Genomic DNA, 27876 nt, shown 5'->3' on the forward strand with positions numbered 1-27876 from the left:
TGCTCCAAATGTGAATGTTTAAATGAGAGTCTCATTTTGTTACTAAGTTAATTATAGTCAAAAGCCTGGCTTTGAGTCTTACTACTTCTATTTCTGTTCTGAGTCTTACTGTTTCACTTTGACCAATTTTATCCTGAATTTAAAACCTGGAGGTTTGACAGGCTTTTTGCTTTTCCAAAGGAGGAATTCTGTTCCAGCTCCTGTAGCCTAGAAGCAGCACATTCTCAGGAGAGCAGCTGCACCTTGTTCTCAGCTGCTCATGACACAGTGCTGTGCTTCAGTCCAAAGCCCTGCTGTGCTCATAGGCCATGTCACTGACCCCAGCCCACCATGTCAAATGATTGGTTACTCAGTGCAACATGAATTTCTGCTTCCTGAACCTGCTGAAAAACAGTTGTATCTTGTTTAGGAGTAGCTGTGCAAAATCACCAGAAAATTACTAATTGCTAGGCAAGTCTCGTATCCCTTACCAGCCTGTCATTATTCATTCCAGAGTATCCAGGCATTACATGGCATTGTCATGTGATCCTCCCAGCCCTCTTGCCTGCTTTTGGGACAAAGTTTGCTGTTTGCTCTTGCCCCAGTGTAGTGGTTTTGGTTTGCTAATTTGAGACTTCCTGGCCAACACACCAATGAGTGTGGTGGGTTCAGTGCTGTCAAATCACTGAAACTTTCACAAAGCAAGGCCAAGGCACATTTAACAGAAATAAATGAGACATTAAAAATGTGGAATTAAAGAAATTTGCAACAGAAAGAGGATCTAATGGGAATAAGTTAGCGAGGGAATTTGTGATGAATGGGAATAGGAAAACAGATCTCTGAGACATTTGTGGTGCTGAAGAACCAGTCAGAAATGGAGAGCTTCAGGTGGAAAGAAGTAAATACACTCCTGGATGCAAAGGATTAGTGTTTCAATACTCAATTTCAGCAAGTTGGAGCCTTACAATACTCTCTGGTACCTCTCTCATTCTCATGGGTGTGGTTGAGAATAAAGCAAGGAGGCCCCATGCCCTCAGGCAGGACCTGCCCTGAGCACAGCTGGGCACTGCTGATGGCACTGAGGGCTGGCCCTGCCTCCCAGCAAACTCACAGCTCCCTCTGTCCTCTCCTCCTGCACTCCCAGGCCACACCAAACTGCCCCTCAGCCTCCACAAGAGCCATTGCTGGAGGAGAGGACAAGGCTGAAAGGAGCTTTGGAGGAGGCCCATGGCAGGAGGATCAGCCCATCCTCCTTTCATGCTCAAAGTCAAAAGCCCAAAATAGCCCCAGTCTCCCAAGGCTCCTGTGCGGGGTCGTGCCTGTTTGTGGGGATGATCTGCTTCCACTAATAGCGCCTGAAGACATTCCTGGGCGGGTAGGCTGCCTTCTGTGTGGCACTGCAACGTGCCTGCCCTGGAGGAGCTGGACACGTGTGCTGTGTCCCAAGGCAGCAGCTGCTATTCTTACCCCAGAGAGACTCAGTGCAGCACAGCTCCATGGCCAGCTGAAAGGTTAAACACCAGAATGGGGCCCAGCACTGTGGCCATGGCCATTCCCTGCTGGGATGTGCTGTCTCATGGGCAGCACAGCAGCTGCCCTGGTACTTCCAGCAGTCAGCCAGGGCTCCTTGGGGTGGATGGGGCATTCTTTCTCTGTAAACCAACAAAAATGCAATGCCTGTGGACCCAGAACTCCATCTTCTGCTCTGCTCTGCCCCAGCTCATGAATCCCTTCCCTGGTGAGGAAAGCAGAGGCTCCAGGAACAGCAGCATTGCAGAAAGTCTTGTCCCCTCTCGCAGCCAAGTGGAGCAGGAGCAGCCTGTTGAACTGTTCAGATCAAATAGAACTGGGTCCCAATGCATGAGGTTGAGCAGCTGAACTTGATATATTGTGGCTCTTGTTGCAGAAAAAAAAATTGCTGAGAGTGTGGAAGAGTAACCACAGAACTGAGATGGGCTTGAAACAGTGCTGGGGACTTCAGAAAAGGTCTGGGAGGAGGAAAACAAGATGGATGTGTGCAAGGAAAAGAAATAAGTAATAATACAGTAGAGGATGTGGGGGTGGAAGAAATGACAACTCAGAACAGGTTTGGGGACGAAAGGTCAGGAGAAATCTGAGGGGAACTGCTGGGAAACACTACAATGATAATCTGCAAACGACTAACTCATACCCCACCTCTGAAATTCTTTTTAAAGCCTAATTTTAGTTTTGAAGAAACAATTTTCTGCATTTATTCTGTTGTTTCATTACTGCTGAGAAGGTGTAAGTGCTGTGCAGAGCTGTCTGCACTGCAGAGAACCAATCCTCAGGCAAACCTGGGAACACAGCCTGTCCTGAGGGGGTCAGAGTGAAAATCCAGACCTTCCCAGAGGCCTGAAGAATTCAGGGGCTACTCACAGGTGGAGCCTGGAAGCCCCCAATATCCAGACCTCACCTGAGCTCCCCAGGCTGGGCAGGTAGCTCAGATTGGGGTCCAGCAGCCTCAGGAGCTGCTTTTCTCTCTGGCAAAGTGGATCAGGTGGTGCAGAGTGGTCCTGGTCCAAGTTTTGAGCTGCTGCTGTGCCCCACCCCACAGGGACCTCGCTTGTCACTCTTTTTGAGCCCACCCTGTGACATATGTTTTATGTAGGATCATCCAAGGAAAAGAACCCTGGATCTGCTCTGCTTTGTACAACTGATTTGTGCTTCAGGAGCAGCAAATTGTATTCTTTCTTTGGCACATGAGATGAATGCAGAAAGCAATTAAAGAAATGTTTAGCCTTACCCACAAGGGAATCTGTCTTCCAATATAAAATAATGAAACCCTTAATAAATTTCCTAAGGAAGCAAAATGAACTTTTCTGCAAGAACAAGTTAGTTCAGAAATGTCACTAGAAATGTCTGCTGTGTATCCTGTTGGCAACTTCACTACAGTGAGTGTCACTCAGAAAATTCTGTGGCAATCCACTGGCTTGTCTTAGCTTGAAAAGCCTAATTTTTAAAGTGAGCAGATTTATAGAAATTCCATACCAGTTTATTTCCATTTACAGCACTGAAATCTGCCCAGAAGTAGGATTTGTGCATCTGTCCCAAATGAGTGCCAACCGAGGAAGACACCACCTCATTGCTGACTTTTTTAGGCTACAGTTGCTGCTTGTGCTAATATTATGCACCTAATCCTAGTTCTCCTTCCCTCCCCCTTTTGCCACTTGCCTTGTTTTGACTTTGTCTTACCCGGAGGCGTCTTAGGCTGCCCACCCCACTCCCCTGCTCTGTAACAGGAGCTCCTCAGCTGCTGTGGTGGGTGACAGAAAGGACATCCTGAATGTCACCTCCTGGGCCAGCTCTTCCGCTGCTGCTTGCTGGGAACATGAGGAGTCTGATTAACAGCACAACTCTGATACTCAAAGGAGGGTTCTCACCCCCAAATGAAAGTTTGCTGCTTTACCTTCCTCCCCACTGCTCTGTGAGCTGGGCTGTGCCACTCCTGAGTCTCACCCACTGTCATTGAGAGTGAGAGTAAAAGATTTTAAAATCACAGAAAATTCGGGGAGTTAGAAAGAAAGTTAGGCTTAGTAGGCCCTGGGAAAATGTTAAAGGTAGGCCCTGAGAAATGTTAGACCTGTATTTGCTAGATCGTGTGAAACTGCACCTCTATAGTCAGTATATGATAAATGATATAATTGTTAGATGTGATTAGATATAATTATTGTTTAAAGAATCATGAGAAACTATGTTAGAGGTTTGAGGGGATCACGAGAAATCCATGCTTGGATGAAATCAATGTGTACAATAGAACAATGTAAGTTTAATAATTAATATGTAAGTTATATAACGATAGAATATAAAATATGTTAGGTCCAAACCCATGGTGGAGTCAGATTTGGGTTTGTGTTCCCTGACACCCAGAGCTCTTAATAAAAGCACCTGCATATAAACATTCTGTGATTATGTCTTCCTGAACACTAACAAGAGGAACACAACTTGAGAAGCATGGCCAAGCACAGCTGCTTGTCACCATGTCTGTTCCCTGTGTGACATGGCATTAAGAGAGCTGAGAACACATCAAATGTGTATATAAACAATGAACAGATGGATGTAGGTTGTATCTTATGGAATATCTTCCATGGTTTATCTGGGAAGGATCTGGGCACCAGTCACCCAGCAAGCTGGTTTGGTTGAAGTAGGACAGAGTAATCACCAGCAGTGGCCCACCACATGCAGGACTGCCTTCCTTCCACCTTATCTGTAATGTGTGCTCAGAGGAGCAGCACATCCATGTGGAAGAGGTTTTACAGTGACCTCTGTGAGCCAGAAAGAAGTCTGAGAAGAGGATCCATGTTTACGCCTGAAAGAATTTCCTACCAAGGTCATTGACATAGAAACCAAGAAAGAAAGAAGGATAAATAAGAGAAACCTGATCTGTCTATTCCAATTAGCACTTTGTTTATCTTTTCCTGGCCAATGAGTAAAGTGTAAACGTATGAGTTTTGTAAGAGTGTATAAAAAGCATGCATGCTATAATAAAAACAGTTTGAAGCCTTCTGAAAATGGAGTGTTGCTTTGTATTGCGACTGTCTCAACTACGACACATCCAAACAGATCCTGCTCATCCCCAGTGCCCCCCATGGCACTGAGCACATCTCAATTCCTTGTCGGGCATCAGAGACCCTGGCCACCTAAGGAGGAGCTGCAGTGACCTGTCCCCACACAGAAGGACACACCTCTGTCTGTGTAAAGCACCTGAGCCTGCTCTCCAGGCAGGAGGTTTCCTACTGCAGCAGAGGCTGAGCAGCCCTGAGCTCTCTCCAGCCTCCCAGGGCTCACTAGCAGGGTGTGCAAGGGGATCCCTGTTGAAGAGGATATCTGCTCTATCCCATGACCATTACAGGCTCCAGGTGGGGTACAAATAGATCACTGAGACCTGAGAAGGGCAAAGTCTTCTTAGGCTTCATATAGAGATAGTAGGAATGTGCCTGTGCTTCTGTCTCCTATTACTGGCAGGGACACAGAGAACACATTGTGGTTTTCAGTACAGTTTCCCAATTGTAAGTTGTTTTTTCTTCATTGACATGACATTTTTCACCACCTTGAGGTGGTTTGCTCCCTAGAAGGCTTCACCACCTGAGTGGAATGTCATGCAGAGGCTGGGTGTCTGGGGAGAGTGGGATAATGACAAATGTCTTGGGTGTGAGAGTCTGCTGTTCCTTTGGACTCACCCAGTACAGCCATTCGGAGAGCCCCACAGATCACAGAAGGGTTTGGGTTGAACAGACCTTTAAATCTCACCTAATCCAATCCTTCTGACATGGGCAGGGACATCATGCTATCTTATTTCCTTCAGTGTCAGAAATAACCCACAGAGGTGATAGTGCTGTATCATACACATATTTCTGAAAAATCATGCCTGGCATGAAAAAAAAAACATTTGAACCACACCCCTAAATTCCTCTTATGGACATGGAGAAATGGTTAGCAGCATGCAGTTACCACTGAGAATATGTCCAGCCTGTGGTAATGAGAAGAATCTCCTGTACTCTGCCTGCCCTGCTGCTCCTCACCTGGTGGAGTTCCTTCCTGCTGTGATGTGATGCATTTTGCTGCCCCAATGAGCTCCACACATCTCTGACTCTGCCTGCAGGTCACTCTGCTCTTCAAGGACTGAAAGCAACAAAAGCCTGCTCTTTCTGCTGAGGACATTTCAGCTGATGTTCATGAGAAGCAGTGTTATGGATTTGGTGCTCTGGAGGGACGTGCTGGGCAAGTGCCATGGAATTAACTGTCTGTTGATTGAATGAAGTGAAATAAAAGATTTCACTGATAGCCATGGCTTCAGATGCATGGGAGTGGACACCTGGACACATCCCCAGACAGAGGGGCTACCTGGAGACTTCCCCAGCCAGAAGGGACACCTTGGAGGGCTGTCTGTCTTAGGGAATCACAGACCATATAGATTGAGGATAGCTTCCAGGGATAAAGACTACAAAAACCCATTCCTTTTCCTGCTGTTGCCTATACAGGCCATTCTTGTGTTTCCAGTTTATGAACTTGATGAGTCTGAGCAGGCAGGAGGGGGAGGTTCCCAGTGGCCAACACACAGCACCTGCAGGAACTTCCCCTTGCCCTCCCCAGCCTGGCTAAAAAGTGCCTTCTCACTCCTTATCTCTCAGTTAACTGCTGGGATGGGGGGAACAAATACACATCTTAGGCCGTGGCAGGGAGGGAGCAGCTGTCTGATTTCTGTCTCAAGGAGGATCTATTTTCAGCACGACTGAATCCTTTCTCCTCCATGGGAATGTGCACCTTGACGACACTGCATTGCTGTGCAGCACAGTCTATCCAGAGATGGCTTCCAGCCTGCCTCCTACCATTTATCTCTGCTGTGCTTTGCTTCTGTGAAGTTCACCCTGAAGAGATGGAAATAGAATGGACAGAACATTAATGATTCCCAGGAAACATTGCATTCTTTTTTTATTTTTTTTTTTTTTTTTGCTTTGAGGTGCTTGTATTTCTTTCAAAATATTCCTTCCTGGACAGATTTCTCCTTGCTGTACCTGGATAGAGGACACATGGCAAAGTTTCCCCTGAAGTAATTTTTTGGGATTTAGAGAGTGAAACTATAGTGAAATTTGAATCATCCATTTCAGATTAGAGACTACGTCTTCGTAAGAAACCACTATACCAGTGTCATATAAATGGTACCCTGGTGAAAGAGAAGAGCTGCATAAATTAAACTAAATCCAAAGCAGATGCTCAGTAGCTTAGACTGCTTTTCAGGGATCCTTATGACAGCTGACCAAACACTTCACTTTCCATGAGCTTTATGTCATATACTACAACACAGAATGCTGGGTTATCTGCCCAACCTTTTTTTTTGCACTTGCTCCTGTCTCATCTTCCAGCCTCCACAAATTTAGTGTCTTTCCCCTGTAGATATTGAGAGTTCATATACTACCTGTATTCACAATGCATGCTTTTACAGCTACCATTGCTTTAGCCCTAATTTCCTTCAAAAAGATATTCAAAAACAACAACTCGAAACACTAAAAGAGAAGTTCTTGTTTTCTGTGTTCTTATTTCGTTAATGCAAAAGAGGAAAAAAAGGAAATGGGTATGAATTTAGAGCTTTCAAGTGAAAGTAGTTGATGTTTTAACATTTTATCTTGTTTTTATAACTTAATCAGCAATACAGATAAACATGGCAGTAAGATTTGAGTCTCTGTGATTCTACAATTGCCATTTAACATTAAGTGTGTCCTTTCTGTGTTAAGGACAGTGTGCAGCTGAGTACTGGTGAGGCAAAACCTTGAGGTGAATCTGGGACCCAATGACACACAGCAGGTGCAAAGCCCTAAACCTGGAGAGGAACAAGCCCAGGCACCAGTAAATGCTGGGTGCTGACCAGGTGAAAAGCAGCTTTGCAAACAAAGAACCTGGGGGTTCTGGGGGACAGCAAGTTGAACATGAGCCAACAACCTGTCATTTATGTGAAGAAGGTGAATGGTGTCTGCATTGGGAGGAGTGCTGCAGCAGGCAGAGGGAGGTGATCCCTGCCCTTAATTCAGCACTGAGGCCACATGTGGAGTGATGTCCAGTGCTGAGCTCACCAGTACAAGAGAGATACAGAACTACTGGAGAGGGTCCAGAAAAGGGCCAGTAAGGTGAATGAGAGACTGGAGCATCTCATAAGGGAAGTCTCAAAGAGCAGAGACTGTTCAGCCTGGAGAAGAGAATGATCAGGTGAATTGAATCCATGGATATGAATACCTGGAGGTGCACAGAGGATGGAACCAGGTCCTTTTTATTGTTGCTCAGTGACAAGACAAGAGGCAATGGGCACAATCTGACACACAGATTTTCCCCTGTGAAAATCTGGGAATACTTTTTTCCTGTAAGGGTGACTGAGCACTGGACAAGTTTCCCAGAGCTATTGTGAAATCTCCATCCTTGGAGATATTCAAAAGCCATCTGGATGAAAGAATCTCTTTCATTGCTGTGTTCTACTTCACAACCCTCTTCTGAGATTTGGACCATTGTCAAAAAAGATTTTATTTTCTACCACTGGTCCACGGGGACCCACTGACACTAAATTCAACCCCTAAATCACTGGTGAGTGTCAATAATTGGAGACACCTCAACTCACAGACTGCTTCCCTTCAAACCAGACCTTCCCTCGGCTGCCTGCCCAGAGCTGGCTGGCAGTGTGCCTCACTCCTGCCTCTTGCACAGCTGGGGCCACATCCTGCACAGCACAACAGCAACAACCCAAAGAGCTCTCTGAGTAGAATGGCTTTGTTGTTGGCCACTGGAAAGGCAACATCCCCAAAGTCAGGTGATCTAGCCCAGTACTCTCAGCTGAAAAATCACAGAATCATGGCTGTAGGTGGGGTGGGGCATGGGGAAGTGCATTGCCTAACCAGGGCAGGGCCTGACCTGCCCTTCCCATATTTTTCCCATTTTTATTTTTCCCATATTTTTTCTCCTCAGAGTCATCTGCTGACATATCCTCATGCATGCCAAAATGTCTCAGGACATCAATCTTTCCAGTCTCTCACACGTGGTTATAGGAAAAGTCCTGCTTAGGCAGGACTGATGATAAATGATGGAGAGTGGCTGGGCAAATTCTTCACACAGTTCTCTCAGTGGCCTCAGGTGAATCCTGCTTGTGAGTGTCTAAAATCAGCAGGTTGTTGACTAATTCCTCCTGGACTGCAGGGAGTCCATTCTGCTCCTCTACCTGACTAACAGCTTAAGGGGCTGGTTGCCCTGAGGATAACCACTCCTTCTGTTGATGACTGAAGCAAAGAAGGTATTAAGTACTTCAGCCTAAATCTGACAGGACACAAATCAGCTCACACGACTGTGCTCTATCCCTAAAACAAGACCAGTCTCTCTCCAGCACCACCAGTAAATCCCCTTCCTTCCCCCCTCTCCATCAGCATTGTCCAGGCATGTCTGCCACCCCCAGTGCTCCTGGTGATTTGGACTAAGTGTGCAAAATATTTGTAATGAACTGGAAGTGCCTGGCTGAGGATGTATCAGGTAGAGAGCATCTGGGACTGCATGCCGACATGATGTGTTTGTGCATACATCCAATTATTTGTGTAGGTATTACTGAAAAGAGGACTTTTCTACCATTTGTAAGTAGGTGTGCTGGTTTCACTTGGAAGGCATTTCAAATCAGTTATTCTTCCTAGGGTTAAGGATAAGTTAAGTTGTCAGCAAAAGCAGGGAGCATCTTGCTCATTGGCACTAACCTGCAGATCAGGAGTTTCAGCAGGTATAACCCATCACAGGGTGCACAAAAACAGTTTTTAGAGAATCTCCCACTTATTTCGAATCTGAAGTGTCTGCAGAGAGGCACACAGGCACACGCCTCTGTGTGTGTGTGTGTGTGTACCCACTCTCCCTGATACCCCTAAAGCTGCCTCACATCTGTCAGAGCCATCAACTTAAAAAGCCCAGGTAGAACCCAGCCTCTCCCTGCTGCAGTGTTTACTGACCACCCTGCTGTGCCTGCCACCCTCCTCACCTCTTCTATATCTGCACTTCTGCTTTCAGGGTTAAACCAACAAAACTGCCAAAAGGTTTTAATAACACTAATTTATCTTTTAACATCCTGTTTTATCTATTGAACTACTGGGGTAGCTGCAGCACAGACATACCAAGCAATCCATCCCAGGTCGTGCAGTGAGTCGGTGGGAAAGGCAGCAATAAAATCCATAAGTCCTGAATCCAAGTTCTTTAAGTGCTTTGACTAGTCCAGATTCCCTCCTTAACACCCTTGGAAGATTGTTTATAGAAGATGTATTCATATAGCCACTAAGACATCAAAATTTTCTAATTATATCTAGTCATGTCAAATGACAATTATGCCCTTAGTTCAGTTTGCCAGACAATGCTTCACCAAAGAGGGTTTGCCAAAATATTTTTGACCGAAGAAAGAGGAGGCATCTGGAGCATCTGCAGGCGAGATCGTATAAAATGTCCCTGCAACACGTCTGCCCTGGCTCCACAGAAAGCTCCAAGGTAAGGGATGGGGTCTGCAGGCTGCCAGGAAGGGGATGGCAGCCTAATGTGCCACCACATTCCTGCTGCCCCTGGTGCTTCTGTGCAGGAGGGGACTCCATTACAAATCTGTTTTCAAGGCACCTGCATGTTTTCACTCTTGATTTTTGTGCAGCAGCAATTTGGGAATTGCCATTTCTGTTTTACAGCACTGATCAGCTGCCAGTCCACAAGCCACACATCTGGTGTCACGAGAGGTAAGAAGCTGATTTACTAATTCTTAGGGGCAGAGACAGATCCTTTTGGGTGGGGTGTCAGGAGGTTTCACTGGTTCACCCTATATGCAAACCTGGTGGGATTGCAGTATAAAGTGGTGAGGGTGTCCAAGGCTGTGTTTGAAGCCACTGTGTACTGATGAAAGAGCAGAAAATCCCCATGGGGACATTCTTCACTTCTGCTTAACTGACCTTACATAAATCAAGGAGTGCTGCCTTCCCATCTTTGCTGTGGCAGAAGGAGAATGGGACCAGATAAGCACAGCAGGGAAAAATGCAAACTCCTGTATTCTGCTTAAGAATATATTAATTATTAAATCACCTAATATATAGACCTTCTAACCACCTTTGTAGAGTGCCAGAATTGTCAGCTTTCTTAGATATCCATTTTCTTACTCCAGACAAAAATTATATTTATTACCTAAAGAATAAAGAGGGAATAAATTTTACTAAAGTGCCTAGAGGATTTTCAAGTCAGTTAGCTAAATTTAAATACCATAGAAGTTTATTAAATCAAAACTTTTGAGAATTCTTGTGTTCCTAGATTTTTTCAATAAGTATTTATTTGAGATCTTAATAAAGCCTTGGAAATTCCAGTTTCAATGACTGAATTTTATTTCACCTAAGTCAGAATTTTGGGGCTGAAATTATTTAAGTATTGTAGTGAAGTCTGACAAATGCATAGAGCAAATTAATTGTGGCAGGATATTAAAAGGTCACAAAGTCTGCGCTCTTTTATTTTTTTTTCAGTGGAGAACCTCTTAGGAAAATTTATTAATTACCCTACCATTAAATAGGTAAATATCTCACAGATTCATTGTTTTCCAAGACTGTAGGTCACCTATACTACAGGTTTTCAGTAATTTTATTTCATTGTTCATCCTTTTTATAATTTCTTCTATTTCCATTCCTAATAGTGATGTCTTAGTGAAACTCTTGTCTTACAGGCACAGTATTATTAAAGCACCAAATCCACAGTTCTGAAAAGGTCATCAATGGATTTTTGAAGACCTAGACTGCATCATGAAAGCCTCTTGTTTTGACATAAAATTAAGTTTCTAGTTATCTCATGTTAAAATACTCTGAATAGGAAGAGACACCAAGGCACAGAATGAAATTTTCCCAAATCTTACATAATAAATAATCAGTGCCATATTTTTTCTCCTCAGATTCATCTGCTGAGATCTCCTCAGTAAAGGGCAGCCATGGCGTCTGGAGATGCTGAGATGGCTGTTTTTGGGGAGGCAGCTCCTTACCTCCGAAAATCGGAGAAGGAGAGAATTGCAGCCCAGAACAAACCTTTCGATGCCAAGTCATCAGTCTTTGTGGCTCATCCCAAAGAATCCTTTGTGAAAGGGACAATCACGAGCAGGGAATCGGGAAAAGTCACTGTCAAGACTGAAGGGGGAGAGGTGAGTCAAAAAAAAGGTACAAAAACAACATTTGTTTCCCTCACTGGGTTCTTAGCTGACATATGAGGATCTTTCTGTTTTCTTGGCAGACCCTGACCGTGAAGGATGACCAAGTCTTCTCCATGAACCCTCCCAAGTATGACAAAATCGAGGACATGGCCATGATGACCCACCTGCACGAACCCGCTGTGCTGTACAACCTCAAAGAGCGTTACGCAGCCTGGATGATCTACGTAAGTGGCAGCAGCAGCTTCCTCTGGGCAGCCTCAGCAGCTGCTGGGCCAGCCTCAGGGGAAGCCAAGGTGCTGTGTCCCTTCCTTGCAGACCTACTCGGGTCTCTTCTGCGTCACCGTCAACCCCTACAAGTGGCTGCCGGTGTACAACCCCGAGGTGGTGTTGGCCTACCGAGGCAAGAAGCGCCAGGAGGCCCCTCCACACATCTTCTCCATCTCTGACAACGCCTATCAGTTCATGCTGACTGGTGAGTGCTTGACCTCCCTCAGAGCAATCTAATCAAAAATGCCCTGCTGATCTCACTGGAGCATGTGAGAAGCCAGCTGGAGCCACCAAGAAGCATGACTGTGAACTTGGTCGATTTATTTAGCAAACAATTTCAAGTGAAACTGACATAGGAGCATTCATGAACTTATCATGGTGAATTATTTGTATTTAATTGTACAAAATTCTACACTCTCCTACTGCAGAAATAGTACTTTGCTCAGTTTTCTACTGACAAGAAAGAAAAAGTTACTTTTTCTTCTGTTTTGAACTTGGGTAGGTACTTTGGTTTCATTTCTTGAGGAAAATTATGGGAAGGGCAAGTGATACACAGCTTGTCTCAGGTCCAGATGCCTTTGACTGTTCAATATATCTGTTTGAACTTATGCTTAATACTACTAGGACATAGAATGGAATTGGGTAGTCTTGGACTTTTTGAAGAATCCCCAACTTTAGTTTGCTGTTTTACTTCTCATTCAGCTTAGCGTTACCCAGGTCAGCTGCTAACATATCTGTCATTGCTCTGCTTTCACAGACCGTGAGAACCAGTCCATCCTGATCACGTAGGTACCCCCCTGCGCGGGTCCCTGCGGGGCTGCCCGGTGCCAGGGCACCTCCTGCCTGACCACGCACCCTCTGCTTCTCTCTTGGCTTTGGCAGCGGAGAATCCGGGGCCGGGAAGACTGTGAACACAAAGCGTGTCATCCAGTACTTTGCAACAATTGCAGCCAGTGGAGACAAGAAGAAGGAGGAGAAGTCATCAGGCAAAATGCAGGTGAGTCAGGAAGGACAGACTGAATGCTTGGCATGTCATTGCCCTGACAACCAAACACAGTCACTGAATAATGATGTCCCTGCAGGGAACGCTTGAGGATCAAATCATCAGCGCCAACCCACTGCTGGAGGCCTTTGGAAACGCCAAGACCGTGAGGAACGACAACTCCTCACGCTTTGTGAGTTCTTGCTTTGCATAAAATCTCTCCCCTTTGTGGCAACACACCTGATGCCTGAACAGTTCTTCATGCAAAGCAGAACACATCCAGGCTGACCTGCTGCTGCTTCTGCTTCACAGGGCAAATTCATCAGAATCCACTTTGGTGCCACAGGCAAACTGGCTTCTGCTGATATTGAAACTTGTAAGAGATTCTCCTGGAATGCTCCCATCCCTTCCCAAATTCCCATCTCCATGTACATTCCCACAAGTGTCTAACTCTTTCTACCTCCCTGGACAGATCTGCTGGAGAAGTCCAGAGTCACTTTCCAGCTCAAGGCGGAAAGGAGCTACCACATCTTTTATCAGATCATGTCCAACAAGAAGCCGGAGCTAATTGGTAGGAGGCATCCCTGAGCTTTTGAGAGGAAAATCTCTGAGCATAATTCAACTATTTTACAAGATTAATTAAATTTAACCTATGAACACATTTGTTTTCAGAAATGCTCCTCATCACCACCAACCCATTTGACTACCCTTTTGTGAGTCAAGGTGAGATCACTGTCCCCAGCATTGATGACAAGGAGGAGTTGATGGCAACAGATGTAAGTAATGTACAAGAGGCCAAGGTCAAGAGACACAGGTCATACATCAGATAACATGCAAATATTTCATTGTATTACCAGAGTGCCATTGACATCCTGGGCTTCACTCCAGATGAGAAAACAGCCATCTATAAGCTGACAGGGGCTGTCATGCACTATGGGAACCTGAAATTCAAGCAGAAACCAAGAGAGGAGCAAGCAGAGCCTGAAGGCACTGAAGGTATTATCAAATTCAATAATTAACCCTCTGTAAGCCACTACATATGTGGAAGACAGCAAAAGTTTTTCACTGTTGGGCTTCAGATTCCAAGGAAAACAATCATCCAGGAAAAAATAGCTGTCCCTTGTCCTTAGTACATCAAATTCCCTGATTTAAGGATTTACATAACTTATGCTATGAACAATTAATACTTTCAACTGGTCTTCATACTCTTTCAAGAAGTAAGGAGTTATGGATGTTCCTTTAGTCATACCTTTGCTGGAATATGGCTTGCAATTGTGAAACAGCCCAGTGATTCAGTTCTAACATGATAGGGAACCATGTTCCCATGCACCTTCACCTATGAGGTGCTCAGGGAAGTCAGCTGTGAGAGGTGTTATTTAATTCCTTTCCTTTGTTTGCACAGGGCTTACAATCCCTGTCTTCAGCTCTGTGAGCACTGCCTCCTTGTTAAAGGACAAGGTGGGTGGGGAGCACCATTGGTAACAGGATGAAGCCCAATGAGTTTTACTGAATATCAGAAACAAAAGCTCAGAAAAGGCTGTAGGCTGTGGAGCTGGAGGAGAATAGAGATTATTGTCTCTGTGTTCCTCTCTATTTTGTGGTTTTGATCACCTGAATGTAGATCAGTACCTGACTGTTGTCTCTGCAGCTCCTGAGCTGCGTGTGCACTGCACAGATTCAGGCTAGCAAGCTTCAGTTTTCAGTTCTGTGCCAGGAGATTTTTGGAAACTTCATTACTTTCTGCATGCTGCAGTGAGGAATTTCAAACAGAAATATTTTTAAGAAAAGCTCAATATGCATAATGGCAAGTGTGATGTTACAAAGATTCCCTCTACGAGAGTCTATCAAAAGTTTTCAAAGAACAGAAATCTGAACCATTCAGCCTTTAGGGAATGCTCTAGGATTCAAAGCCTACTGGACATAAAATTCTTCCTTTTCCCTCTGGATTTTCAGTTGCTGACAAGGCTGCCTACCTGATGGGTTTGAACTCAGCTGACATGCTCAAGGCCCTCTGCTACCCCCGAGTCAAGGTGGGGAATGAATACGTGACCAAGGGCCAAACAGCACAGCAGGTAAGAGACATGTTGTAACCTGTAACCATGTGCAGAATGAATATCCTTTTGATTCTCCTCTCTCTTGTATTGTAACTCCAAGTATTTTTTTTTTTCTGTAGGTGCACAATGCTGTAGGTGCCTTGGCAAAGGCGCTTTATGAGAGAATGTTCCTGTGGATGGTTGTTCGCATCAATGAACAGCTGGACACGAAGCAGCCCAGGCAGTACTTCATTGGTGTCCTGGACATTGCTGGCTTTGAGATCTTTGATGTAAGTAAGATTTGGTAAGAGCTATTTGGGAGTGACAACTGAATGTTATGATCACTTTAGGACACATTTTTAAAAAGAACATAATATTATCATATGATTATTGCTATTTGTCTTTTTTTAAGTAAAAAAGGGCCTTTCAAAGGACTTGTGCTATTTCAAGATGTGAAAATCAAAGGCACAAAATGGTCCAATCAAAAAAGTTCATTGTTTATATGATCAGGCCCAAGAGAATATAAAAACATGTAATCACGATAGTCCTAAGCTTGGGTTTTTTCTCCCTGTAACTTGGCCTCATTTTAAACAGGATGTATAATTTATCTTTAAATTTTGTCAATGAAAAAAATTTCCTTGTGGACAATTAATTTGATCCTTTTCTCTTTTTCATAATGTCATTAAACAGACTGAAGAATTGCAGGGGAAATCAAATTAACTGCACTCCTTAATTTTAAAAAAATGAGGTCTTGCAATTATTCCTGCATCTTCAAATATGCATCTTTTTTTATTTTATTTACAGTTCAATAGCTTTGAACAGCTGTGCATCAACTTCACCAATGAGAAACTGCAACAGTTCTTCAACCACCACATGTTTGTGCTGGAGCAGGAGGAGTACAAGAAGGAGGGGATTGAATGGACATTCATTGACTTTGGCATGGACCTGGCTGCCTGTATTGAGCTCATTGAGAAGGTATCCTTCCTGTTCAAATCAGTTACATGCATGGAATCTCTGTAATTACTTGGTCTCATTTTCCAAATCTTGGTCTCATTTTCCAAATCTTCTCATTGCCCCATCTAGTATGTTCATGTTTCCCTTGTGCTGGGTAGCCAAGAGCTGGAACATCACTCCAGATGTTTCTTCTCAGAGCTGAGTAGAGGGGAAGGATTAACTCCCTTGAGCTGTTAGCAGCATGGTGTAGCTGAAGATGATTTGGTGGCTTTGTTGCAATGGCTCATGTTCAACTTGTCCGACACATCTGTGTATGCCCTGATTTTACAGAGCACATTGTCAACACAAACAAAATTAATTTCTATTTTTTTATGAGTAATTTTGTGTTCAAAAATGTAGGTATCAATGTGATCAATCCCACTTTCTAGAAGAAAATGGAATTAAATAATAATATTTTCTGATGTGTATCTCAGTCTATGTTCCATTACTGCACCTCGGTGAAGATCATTATTGCCTTGAAAGATAAATATCAATTGGTTTCTTCTTGTGATTTCTCCCAGCCCATGGGCATTTTCTCCATCCTGGAAGAGGAGTGCATGTTCCCCAAGGCAACTGACACCTCTTTCAAGAACAAGCTCTATGACCAGCACCTGGGCAAGTCCAGCAACTTCCAGAAGCCAAAACCTACCAAAGGCAAGGTTGAGGCCCACTTCTCCCTGGTGCACTATGCTGGCACAGTGGACTACAACATCACTGGGTGGCTGGAGAAGAACAAGGACCCTCTGAATGAAACTGTCATTGGGTTGTACCAGAAATCTTCTGTGAAGACCCTGGCTTTACTCTTTGCCAACTATGGTGGAGCAGATGCAGGTCAGTTCTTTGAATTCCATGTTTTCTCTGATGTACAGCTTGCAAGAAGGAATCAAAAAAGGCCAACAAAAAAATTCTAAAATCTGTTTTATTTTCAATTTAGCTGAGGCTAGTGCTGGTGGTGGCAAGAAGGGAGGCAAGAAGAAGGGTTCTTCCTTCCAGACTGTCTCAGCTCTTTTTCGGGTACAGTAAAGAATTAATTATTTCCTCCTAAGACAAGGAGTAAACCCACCAATTACTGCAGCTAGTCTTGTTTTGGCTTGGTTCTGTTAAAAGATTCTGAAGTTCTTGGGCCACATTCTGCTAGGAATAAATTCAATCAATCTACTCATACTTCATTTCACTGAATGCACAGTTTTTCCATTTGTTTAAGGCTGGGATTCATCTCAGCACACCCTACAAGATAAATGTATTATCTAGACATTTAAAACTCAGCTTGTTGGTTTTGTCCCTTTTGCTTTCAGTAGGGAAAACACAAAGCTTTTATGTTGTGTGCTCCATATGACCCTGCCTAAATACCTACTGCAGAATGCTTCACACTGCCTTTTAGGGGTACTGCTTTATCTCTCTGGGTACATCCAATGGAAGATGGATATCTTTTCAAATGAAGGCATTCCACTAGAGTCAGTGAAATGTATCAAAATTGTATATTTAGGAGTACAGTCTGTCTTAAACATTACTCAGATTACTAAATTAATGATAGCAAAGATCTGTGGGAAGTCAGAAAAACTGGTGCAGAGAGCTTGAGTTCAGGGTTCTGCTAATTTTTGTGCAGTATCTCATTTCAGAGGACTTGATGCCTACAGCAGAAATGACATTTGCTAATATCAGTTTTTCTTAATGACTCTCCCAGGAGAATTTAAATAAGCTGATGACCAACCTGAGAAGCACCCACCCCCATTTTGTACGGTGCATCATTCCAAATGAAACTAAAACACCTGGTAAGAGACTTACCTGTACATTGAAGGTTTTCAGTGTGGTGCAGCTCTTCCCCACAGTATTACAGACCATGGCATGTATTTGTGCTCTGCATTGCCAGGTGCCATGGAGCACGAGCTGGTGCTGCACCAGCTGCGCTGTAACGGCGTGCTGGAAGGGATCAGGATCTGCAGGAAGGGATTTCCCAACAGAGTCCTGTATGCAGATTTTAAACAGAGGTCAGACTTCACTCTCTTATTGGATCACCTTACCCATCTTAGATAGCTTTTGAAATCTAACTTTCCCCTCCTGTGCCTGAAGCCTTCTCTAAAGTTTCAGTTTAACAAGCACTGTTTGTTCTCAATAGTTCTTGAGACTCTTTCTTGCCATGTACCTGCCAGCTGGTCACAACAACAGACCCCTTCATATTCACAGAATCACTTAGGTTGGAAAAGACCCTTAATATTCTGGAGTTCAAAGCAAGTCCTTCCATTTTCTTTCTCAGATACAAAGTATTAAATGCCAGTGCTATCCCAGAGGGACAGTTCATTGACAGCAAGAAGGCTTGTGAGAAACTTCTTGGATCAATTGATATAGACCATACTCAATATAAATTTGGTCACACTAAGGTAAAAGATTGTTTGCTTCAAGTGCTACGTGGTTTTGGTTTGCATGGTTTGATATTGACACTCAGATACTCCAGATAGCACATGAAATGATCCAATAGGGTATAGGAAATATTGTAAAATAAATCAACCAGATTCTTGATTACTCAACTCTGAATAAACTGAAATTCATGGTATTAGGATGATTTAATTAAGGGTTAATCAAGTTCCTATTTAAGACAAAGTTGTAAAATAAAAGAATCATGAGTGAATAAAAATCAAAGAAAAATGTCTGGGTATTATAGTTCCTCAACTGCAAGCAACCAGAAGCTTGGAGTTATAAAAGAGTGTCTGCCACTACATATATTCTTTGTGGTTTTGCTTTTAACTTCCATAGAGTATGTCATGGGGGGAAGGGTATCAGGCTACTGACACTGCATCTGTTTGCTTGTTCTTACCTAAGGTGTTCTTCAAAGCTGGGCTGGTGGGCCTTTTGGAAGAGATGAGGGATGAGAAGCTGGCACAGCTCATCACCCGCACCCAGGCCAGGTGCAGGGGCTTCCTGGCGAGGGTGGCGTACCAGAAAATGGTGGAGAGAAGGTAGACTTATCTTTAGATCAGGCTCACTGTACTTGGCTTACTGTGTCATCACGGTGTAAAGATTGAATATTAATTCAACTTATCTTTCAGGGAGTCCATCTACTGCATCCAGTACAACATTCGTGCATTCATGAATGTCAAACACTGGCCATGGATGAAGCTGTTCTTCAAGATCAAGCCCTTGCTGAAGAGTGCAGAGTCTGAGAAGGAAATGGCCAACATGAAACAGGAGTTTGAGAAAACCAAGGAGGAGCTTGCAAAGTCTGAAGCAAAGCGGAAGGAGCTGGAAGAGAAAATGGTGAAACTGGTACAGGAGAAAAATGACCTGCAGCTCCAGGTTCAGTCTGTGAGTACCACTAGCAGGCATTCTCCTAATTCTACTGTGACTATCAGGTTGCTATTCCCAAGTACGTTTTCAAACTACATAGAAAATTGATTTAGTTCAGTTCAATTGTAGTTCTTTCAGTGGTGCTCTAAAAGGTATAATTAGCTTCTATAAGGACTGTGAGGTATCAGCAGTCAAAATATTACTTAGGTGACACTTTTCTACAGTGTACGCTGAGATATTCTTATATCTTATTCTTATTATGCATTTTGATCCTATGTTTGATATTATGAGATAATATTGGACTCTATACCCTGCACAAAGATATAAATACTCATATCTTCAGGTAGATTGAAAAGGAATTTGCTTGGTTGTAGCTTTTAAAACTGGCTGTTTCAAAAGTTACAATATAAAAATCAATTTTATACTATATGTCATTCTGTTGGAACGTGAATCAAATTTTAAACTACAAAACTGCTATCCAAGACCTAGCACTAGGAAGATTAAGTATCTCAATATGCCCTGAAAAAGCATATCCCTATAAATGGCATCTCCCTACCAGGAAGCAGATGCTCTGGCTGATGCTGAGGAAAGGTGCGACCAGCTCATCAAAACCAAAATCCAGCTGGAAGCCAAAGTCAAGGAGGTGACTGAAAGAGCAGAGGATGAAGAGGAAATTAATGCTGAGCTGACAGCCAAGAAGAGGAAGCTGGAGGATGAATGTTCAGAGCTGAAGAAAGATATTGATGACCTTGAGCTAACACTGGCCAAGGTGGAGAAGGAAAAACATGCCACTGAAAACAAGGTATGAGGTAGAACCTGTCACTCACACTCTGGAAAATCTTGTCTTAGAAAGTTTTAAGCACCATTTTCTGTCTGTGCTTGCTCCCTTCTTCTCAAAGGTGAAAAACCTTACTGAAGAGATGGCAGGTCTGGATGAGACCATTGTGAAGTTAACAAAGGAGAAGAAAGCCCTCCAAGAGGCCCATCAGCAAACCCTGGATGACCTGCAGGCAGAGGAAGACAAAGTCAATACTCTGACCAAGGCCAAGATCAAGCTGGAACAGCAAGTGGATGATGTAAGCACACAGATCTAGAGCAGGAACAGGACAGGTATGGAGTCCAACGTGGCTGGCAGAGCCCTGATGGTCTTGTTGTGTTTAGCTGGAAGGGTCCCTGGAGCAAGAGAAGAAACTGCGCATGGACCTGGAGAGAGCAAAGAGGAAACTGGAAGGAGACCTGAAGCTGGCCCAGGACAGCATCATGGATTTGGAGAATGATAAGCAGCAGCTGGAAGAGAAACTGAAGAAGTAAGTGTGGCTCTGGGGCACCTGAGTGCTGGGCTGCAGCACTTGTCTTGTTTCTTTGAGTTCTAACATGGTTCACTTGTTCCCAAAGGAAAGACTTTGAAATCAGCCAGATCCAAAGCAAGATCGAGGATGAGCAACTTCTGGGCATGCAATTTCAGAAGAAGATCAAGGAGCTGCAGGCAAGTCTCTGTTCCTTGCCCTGCCTTGCTCAGGCTCAGCTCAGGCAGGGGGAGGGCACAGCTGTGAAGGGTCCCTGCTGTTCTGCAGGCCCGCATTGAGGAGCTGGAGGAGGAAATTGAGGCAGAGCGAACCTCTCGCGCTAAAGCAGAGAAGCATCGCGCTGACCTGTCCAGGGAGCTGGAGGAGATCAGCGAGCGCCTGGAAGAAGCAGGAGGGGCCACAGCAGCTCAGGTGGAGATGAACAAGAAGCGTGAGGCAGAGTTCCAGAAGATGCGCCGTGACCTGGAAGAGGCCACGCTGCAGCACGAAGCCACGGCTGCCGCCCTGCGCAAGAAGCACGCGGACAGCACAGCTGAGCTGGGCGAGCAGATCGACAACCTGCAACGTGTGAAGCAGAAGCTGGAGAAGGAGAAAAGTGAGATGAAAATGGAGATTGATGACTTGGCCAGCAACATAGAGTCTGTGTCTAAAGCCAAGGTACACAATTATTTTTATTCAGAATTTGATAGCAATGTGGTATTTTTTCTTTAATCTTATATGATTTAATTTTTATCAGCTTGTATCAGAAATGGTTTCTCTAAATCTCATATGTAGAAGTTTGAGTGAATGTACAGTCCCAAGATGTCAACTGCATCTTCTGGACATATTTTCCTGCTAAAAAAAGGCAGGATCAAGGTATTTACTTTTTTTTTTAATGTGCAATTGATATCTAGGCAAATCTGGAGAAGATGTGTCGCACTCTGGAAGACCAGCTGAGCGAATATAAAACAAAGGAGGAGCAGAATCAGCGCATGATTAGTGATCTTAGTGCTCAAAGAGCTCGTCTGCAGACAGAATCTGGTACGGCCCTTCCATCTGTAATTGGGAAATGGGAGAAGCCCATAAATTGCTCTCTTGGCTCTTAAAATTTTGTCTCAATTGCAAACTTTTTCAGGTGAATATGGACGCCAGGTGGAAGAAAAAGATGCTTTAATTTCTCAGCTGTCTAGAGGGAAACAGGCCTTCACCCAGCAGATTGAAGAACTGAAGCGGCAGCTAGAGGAAGAGATAAAGGTGAAGATACTCACATTACATATGAAATAAATATTTGACATAATATTGGTTTTTGTGAATTGTTCAGGGCTTCAAAAGGTGCTCCAATTAAAAGTTCATCCCCTTAGATGATGCACTCTGAGCCCTTGCAGTGCAGGACTCCCATGTTTTTATGAGGCAGTCAGTTAACCTCTATCTCTTTGGGAGGTTTATCAGTGCATAAGTACCAGTGAGAGAAATTTCCCAGGAAACACCAACTCCTTATCGCCATATTTTTGCCACCAGGCCAAGAATGCCCTGGCCCACGCCCTGCAGTCTGCTCGCCACGACTGTGACTTGCTCCGGGAACAATATGAGGAGGAGCAGGAGGCCAAGGGGGAGCTGCAGCGAGCCCTGTCCAAGGCCAACAGTGAAGTGGCCCAGTGGAGAACCAAATACGAGACGGACGCGATTCAGCGCACGGAGGAGCTTGAGGAGGCCAAGTACGTGAGAATTGCATGGATGGTTGGCATACACCAATAAGGGAAATTTAAAGAAACCAATGAGATTTTCAAAGGCAAAAGCCTAGCAGAAGGTTTAGGAGTTATATGCAACAGAAAAACACAAGGAAAACAGGCTATGTGACAAAGAATGCAGGAGAAAGGACCTATATGGGATTGTGCAAAGTGCAGAGGGATAGCAAGACTGCAGAGAAGCTGTTGCTGCCCCTTCTTTGGAACTGTTTAAGGCCAGGCTGGACAGGTCTAGGAGCAGCCTGGCCTAGTAGAAGGTGTTCCTGCCCATGGCATGGAGTTAGTGCATTTTTTATCCCCTCCAACACAACAAAAACCATTCTGTGACTCCATGATTCTATGAAGACCTTGGGGAAATAAAACAGGATAAAAATGACTGGTAGAGATAGGCTCTGCAATATATGCAATAGGACCAAATACTAAGAAGTGTCTCAGTGCTCTGGTGAGTTGAAAATCAACATTCACCAACATTTTCAGTTAAGAACTGTACTTACCACTTCCCAGGAAGAAGCTGGCCCAGCGCCTGCAGGATGCAGAGGAGCATGTTGAGGCTGTCAATGCCAAATGTGCCTCCCTGGAAAAGACAAAGCAGAGGCTGCAGAATGAAGTGGAGGACCTGATGATTGACGTGGAGAGATCCAATGCTGCCTGTGCTGCTCTGGATAAGAAGCAGAAGAACTTTGACAAGGTCTTTTGGCCTCCAGCACCAGCACTCCTGGCCAGAGCAGGGCCCCATGATGGCCACAGCCCTACTCACCCCCCGTTTCTCTTCAGATCCTGGCAGAATGGAAGCAGAAGTATGAGGAAACGCAGGCTGAGCTGGAGGCCTCGCAGAAGGAGTCGCGCTCTCTGAGCACGGAGCTGTTCAAGATGAAGAATGCCTATGAGGAGTCCCTGGACCACCTGGAAACAATGAAGCGGGAGAACAAGAACTTGCAGCGTAAGCCCCTGGCCCTCTGCTCCTCCCTGGCCTTTCTCACTATCAGCCATTCCCACCATTCTTCATGGCTCTGTGCCTGCAGGTCTGCAGAGATGCCTGGCACCTTGGTGGGACAGGGCCCTTCCCATTCTGCTCTGTGCCTGACCATGCCATTGATCTTTATTCCCACAGAGGAGATTTCTGACCTCACGGAGCAGATTGCTGAGCAAGGAAAGGCAATTCATGAGCTGGAGAAAGTCAAGAAGCAGATTGAGCAGGAGAAATCTGAAATCCAGGCTGCTCTGGAGGAAGCTGAGGTACATGACCATAATCACTGGTGTCTGCAGTAAAGAAATGAGGAAATAGGGCTAACAAGGCCTGGGTTGTCCTCTCTTCTGTCTGGGGAGTGCAGACAGCAGAGATCTCTAGAAATATCCTATCATTTTCTAAAAAACAAACAGTAGGTTTATCAATGCTATCAATGTTTGTGTCTACTTTTCTAGGCCTCCCTGGAACATGAGGAGGGGAAGATCCTGCGCCTGCAGCTTGAACTCAACCAAGTGAAGGCTGAGATTGACAGGAAGATAGCAGAGAAAGATGAGGAGATTGATCAGATGAAGAGAAACCACCTGCGTGTCGTGGAGTCCTTGCAGAGCAGCTTGGATGCTGAGATCAGGAGCAGGAATGAAGCCCTGAGGCTGAAGAAGAAGATGGAGGGAGACCTGAATGAAATGGAGATCCAGCTGAGCCATGCCAACCGTGTGGCTGCAGAGGCACAAAAGAACTTGAGAAATACACAGGGAGTGCTCAAGGTCCGTTCAGCAAAGCAACAGAAAAGCAAAAATGAGATCCTTGATGTTTATGCCACTCAAGTGCACACTTACACCTACTAATTTCTTTTCTCTTTCTATCCAGGACACCCAGATCCATCTGGATGATGCTCTCAGGACACAGGATGACCTGAAGGAGCAGGTGGCCATGGTGGAGCGCAGAGCAAACCTGCTGCAGGCTGAAATTGAGGAGCTCCGGGCAGCCCTGGAACAGACGGAGCGGTCGAGGAAATTGGCTGAGCAGGAGCTTCTGGATGCCACTGAACGTGTGCAGCTCCTCCACACCCAGGTCAGGGCAGGGAGCAAATAGCTCTGTTGACACTGGCCAAACACAGTGGGCTGGAATTTACCAGAGAATCAGCAGTACTAGAAAGGCCTTACAACCCCTCTCCCCAAGGAGAGACGTGTTTTGCATCAGTTCCCCAAGCCCATACCTGAAATTTTGTAAACCATTGTAACAACAATTCCACAAAAAGAGGTGGAAGCTGGAAGGGGAAAGTCTTTGTTCAGGCAGAAGGTTTATTATGGCAGGTTTTAGAATTCAACTCTTGCCATGTTCTTCCCATTGCACAGAACACCAGCCTGATCAACACCAAGAAGAAGCTGGAAACAGACATTGCCCAGATCCAGGGTGAAATGGAGGATACCATCCAGGAAGCCCGCAATGCTGAGGAGAAGGCCAAGAAGGCCATCACAGATGTGAGTTGGACACTCCTGGCATTGCTGATGGTGAATGTACTCTCCCCAAAATATCTCCAGTCCCAAAATGGCTTTGACCTTTTGCTCTGATCAGGCGGCCATGATGGCAGAAGAGCTGAAGAAGGAGCAGGACACCAGTGCCCACCTGGAGAGGATGAAGAAGAACCTGGACCAGACAGTCAAGGACCTGCAGCTTCGTTTGGATGAGGCTGAGCAGCTGGCACTGAAGGGAGGGAAGAAGCAGATCCAGAAGCTGGAGGCCAGGGTGTGTAGGGCTGGGGCTGTGGCTGAGTGAGCGTGTCCCTCCTTGGAGAGACATTGCCAGGGCAGCTGCAGAGCTGGGCTTGTCCTTGCAGGTGCGGGAGCTGGAAGGGGAGGTTGATGCTGAGCAGAAGCGCAGCGCTGAAGCCGTGAAGGGTGTGCGCAAGTACGAGCGCAGGGTGAAGGAACTCACCTACCAGGTAAGGCAGGAGCTCTCCTTGGGCTGATGCACCCTTATTCCACCAATCAAAAGAGATTCTCATGGATGGGAAGGATAAATGCTATATTGTGGTGTGCAGAAAGCAATAATTCACTCTTTCCACTCTGCCAACACTCTAGTCTGAGGAGGACAGGAAGAATATTCTCAGGCTGCAGGATCTGGTGGACAAGCTGCAAATGAAAGTGAAATCCTACAAGAGACAATCTGAGGAGGCCGTAAGTATCTCTCTGATGCTTGGCAAGAATCACTTTCCCAGAGGGTTGTTTGGCCATTGAATGGACAGATATTAGAGATTTAGAAGACGCCAATAGAAATCCTCATCAATTTCACATGCTTTCAAATTCTCTGAAAGGCTCACAAAGTAGACTCACCTTTGAGAATAAAAACAATGAGCCCATAAGAAGACAACTGAGGAGGGCAAATGCACCTAGCAATTTTGCATTAGAACCACAAAGCAACCTGTAAGGATTTTTATGAATGATATCAGCAGTATAATATATAAAGAAATTTTGGAATTATCTTATTTTTAGAATTTTTGATAGCAGAAAGGGAAGTTGTTGGAAGTCCCACCCCAAAACACTTTGCATTCCACTTTTAGAATAACGCAAGGAACCTTTCCCTGTTTCTGGGCATGCAGTATTCAGGGATGGACTGAGAATCCTACAGACCCTGAATTTATGATTGTCTGAGCATGGCTTCCTCATTGTGGAAACAGTCCAGCACAGAATAGGGCTTCTGGTTCAGTTAAGGGGATATGTGAGAATGACTCTGAGATCTCATCAATCTCACTGCCAGGCTTTGTACAAGCAGTGGTGGGTGGAGTTTGGAGGTTTGTGACTTTGCCAGGACAAGGCCCAGAAGGAATGAAAACCCCAAACTCCTCACTACCGACTCCTTCTCCCTCCCAGGAGCAGCTGTCCAATGTCAACCTGTCCAAGTTCCGCAAGATCCAGCACGAGCTGGAGGAGGCTGAGGAGCGGGCTGACATTGCAGAGTCACAGGTCAACAAGCTCCGAGCCAAGAGCCGCGAGTTCCATAGGAGGATAGAAGAGGAAGAGTGAGGATGTCACCAGGCAGCAAAGTGACCTGAGGGCTGCACAAAATGTGAACCTCTTGGTCACTTTCCTGCTGCCATGAGCCTTAGTACCCACCTCAGTGTCTAGTGAATAAAGACTGTAGTAGATTCTTCTGCATACACACTATGGCCAGTGGTTTTGTTCTTCTTTGGGTTTTGTTCTTCTTTGGGTTTTATCTTCCTTGGGCAATTGCACTGCAGAAGACGTTTCCTTACTTTTCTGCTCTGGGACAAGGGAGAAGCTGGTGCCAGTGCTGGATTGAGGATCTGCAAATTAGAGGCTGGCCATTGCTGTGCAGACTCCTGAAAAATCCAGCCTGTGCTCTCTCCTGTCTCCAGCAGCTCCTTGTCCAGCTCCTGCCTTCACATCCTCCTAATGCTTCTCCCATTGTCCTTTCAGCACAGCTTCTTTCCCATGGGAGAGTCAAGAGAGGGTGATCCTTTTGCTTTTTCCTTTTCCTACTCTTGTTTGTGATGCTGGTCCACACAAACCCTAAACACCAGTTTAGGTTTTGTTTTTCAACAATCTCAACACTGAAGGGAAGTTGAAACTCATCACTGATATTTGTTTGTTACACCCAAGACAGCAATATCCCAAGGGCTCTCACCTTACCTGGCTCCCAAGTGCAGCCTCACCAGCTCTTGCTGGGAAGTCCAGCCTGATTCCAGTGTCACTAACAAGCATTAATGAGCAGGACCTGTTGGTGTTGTCTGTGGAGAGAAATGGGAGATGGTTCTTTAGGAGCAGACCGCAGCTTTCAACCCCAGACCTTCAGAAAGCTGCTCTTATTGAGAGCAGTCCCACCTGAGGGCATCTCCAAAGATTCAGGTAGGTCTGCATAGAGTCTAGATGGCACATAAAATCTGTGAGTATCTCTGCTGGCTGTAATGGCTGGTACAAGCATTAACCTCAGAGACTCAGGGACAGGTGCACACCCTCAGGCAGGACCTGCCCTGAGCACAGCTGGGCACTGCTGATGGCACTGAGGGCTGGCCCTGCCTCCCAGCAAACTCACAGCTCCCTCTGTCCTCTCCTCCTGCACTCCCAGGCCACACCAAACTGCCCCTCAGCCTCCACAAGAGCCATTGCTGGAGGAGAGGACAAGGCTGAAAGGAGCTTTGGAGGAGGCCCATGGCAGGAGGATCAGCCCATCCTCCTTTCATGCTCAATGTCAAAAGCTCAAAATAGCCGCAGTCTCCCAAGGCTCCTGTGCGGGGTCGTGCCTGTTTGTGGGGATGATCTGCTTCCACTAATAGCGCCTGAAGACATTCCTGGGCGGGTAGGCTGCCTTCTGTGTGGCACTGCAACGTGCCTGCCCTGGAGGAGCTGGACACGTGTGCTGTGTCCCAAGGCAGCAGCTGCTATTCTTACCCCAGAGAGACTCAGTGCAGCACAGCTCCATGGCCAGCTGAAAGGTTAAACACCAGAATGGGGCCCAGCACCGTGGCCATGGCCATTCCCTGCTGGGATGTGCTGTCCCATGGGCAGCACAGCAGCTGCCCTGGTACTTCCAGCAGTCAGCCAGGGCTCCTTGGGGTGGATGGGGCTTTGCCTCTCCATTTTGACCAGCAAATGGCAAGGACAGGCTGGGCTGTAGGTCTGAAAGTGCAGCATTTTACAG

General features: G+C 45.3%; 1 protein-coding gene across 2 annotated transcripts; it reads left to right on the top strand.

Moving 5' to 3' along the window:
- The first annotated feature begins 11446 nt into the window (after positions 1–11446).
- Positions 11447–26331, top strand: LOC129128065 (myosin heavy chain, skeletal muscle, adult-like). 2 transcript variants are annotated; one of them, XM_054645147.2, is made up of 38 exons: positions 11447–11653; positions 11743–11886; positions 11978–12134; positions 12687–12714; positions 12812–12926; positions 13012–13104; positions 13224–13287; positions 13384–13482; positions 13584–13687; positions 13769–13907; positions 14865–14983; positions 15085–15234; positions 15749–15919; positions 16459–16768; positions 16872–16951; positions 17622–17709; positions 17808–17925; positions 18192–18315; positions 18755–18891; positions 18982–19237; positions 19779–20021; positions 20119–20295; positions 20381–20526; positions 20615–20705; positions 20794–21183; positions 21420–21546; positions 21641–21759; positions 22024–22220; positions 22755–22938; positions 23025–23190; positions 23362–23486; positions 23673–23981; positions 24085–24288; positions 24573–24698; positions 24793–24963; positions 25055–25159; positions 25299–25394; positions 26088–26331. In XM_054645147.2, exons 1-38 carry the CDS (start codon positions 11447–11449, stop codon positions 26238–26240), a joined length of 5832 nt encoding a protein of 1943 aa, XP_054501122.2. In that variant the 3' UTR covers positions 26241–26331. The 2 variants fall into 2 exon arrangements, with proteins under 2 accessions (XP_054501122.2, XP_077044477.1); XM_077188362.1 differs by having other exon boundaries at positions 11448–11653; positions 16459–16753.
- Positions 26332–27876: the final 1545 nt, after the last annotated feature.

This window comes from Agelaius phoeniceus, chromosome 19 (assembly GCF_051311805.1).
Source record: "Agelaius phoeniceus isolate bAgePho1 chromosome 19, bAgePho1.hap1, whole genome shotgun sequence".
In the NCBI taxonomy this organism is placed as follows: domain Eukaryota; kingdom Metazoa; phylum Chordata; class Aves; order Passeriformes; family Icteridae; genus Agelaius; species Agelaius phoeniceus.

Bases quoted from the DNA above. Each gene is read 5' to 3' on its own strand.
- LOC129128065 (XM_054645147.2), top strand. From the start codon at position 11,447: ATGGCGTCTGGAGATGCTGAGATGGCTGTTTTTGGGGAGGCAGCTCCT. The intron at 12,927-13,011 runs GTGAGTCAGGAA...ATGTCCCTGCAG, and splicing joins AGTCATCAGGCAAAATGCAG to GGAACGCTTGAGGATCAAAT. The intron at 16,952-17,621 runs GTACAGTAAAGA...TGACTCTCCCAG, and splicing joins CTGTCTCAGCTCTTTTTCGG to GAGAATTTAAATAAGCTGAT.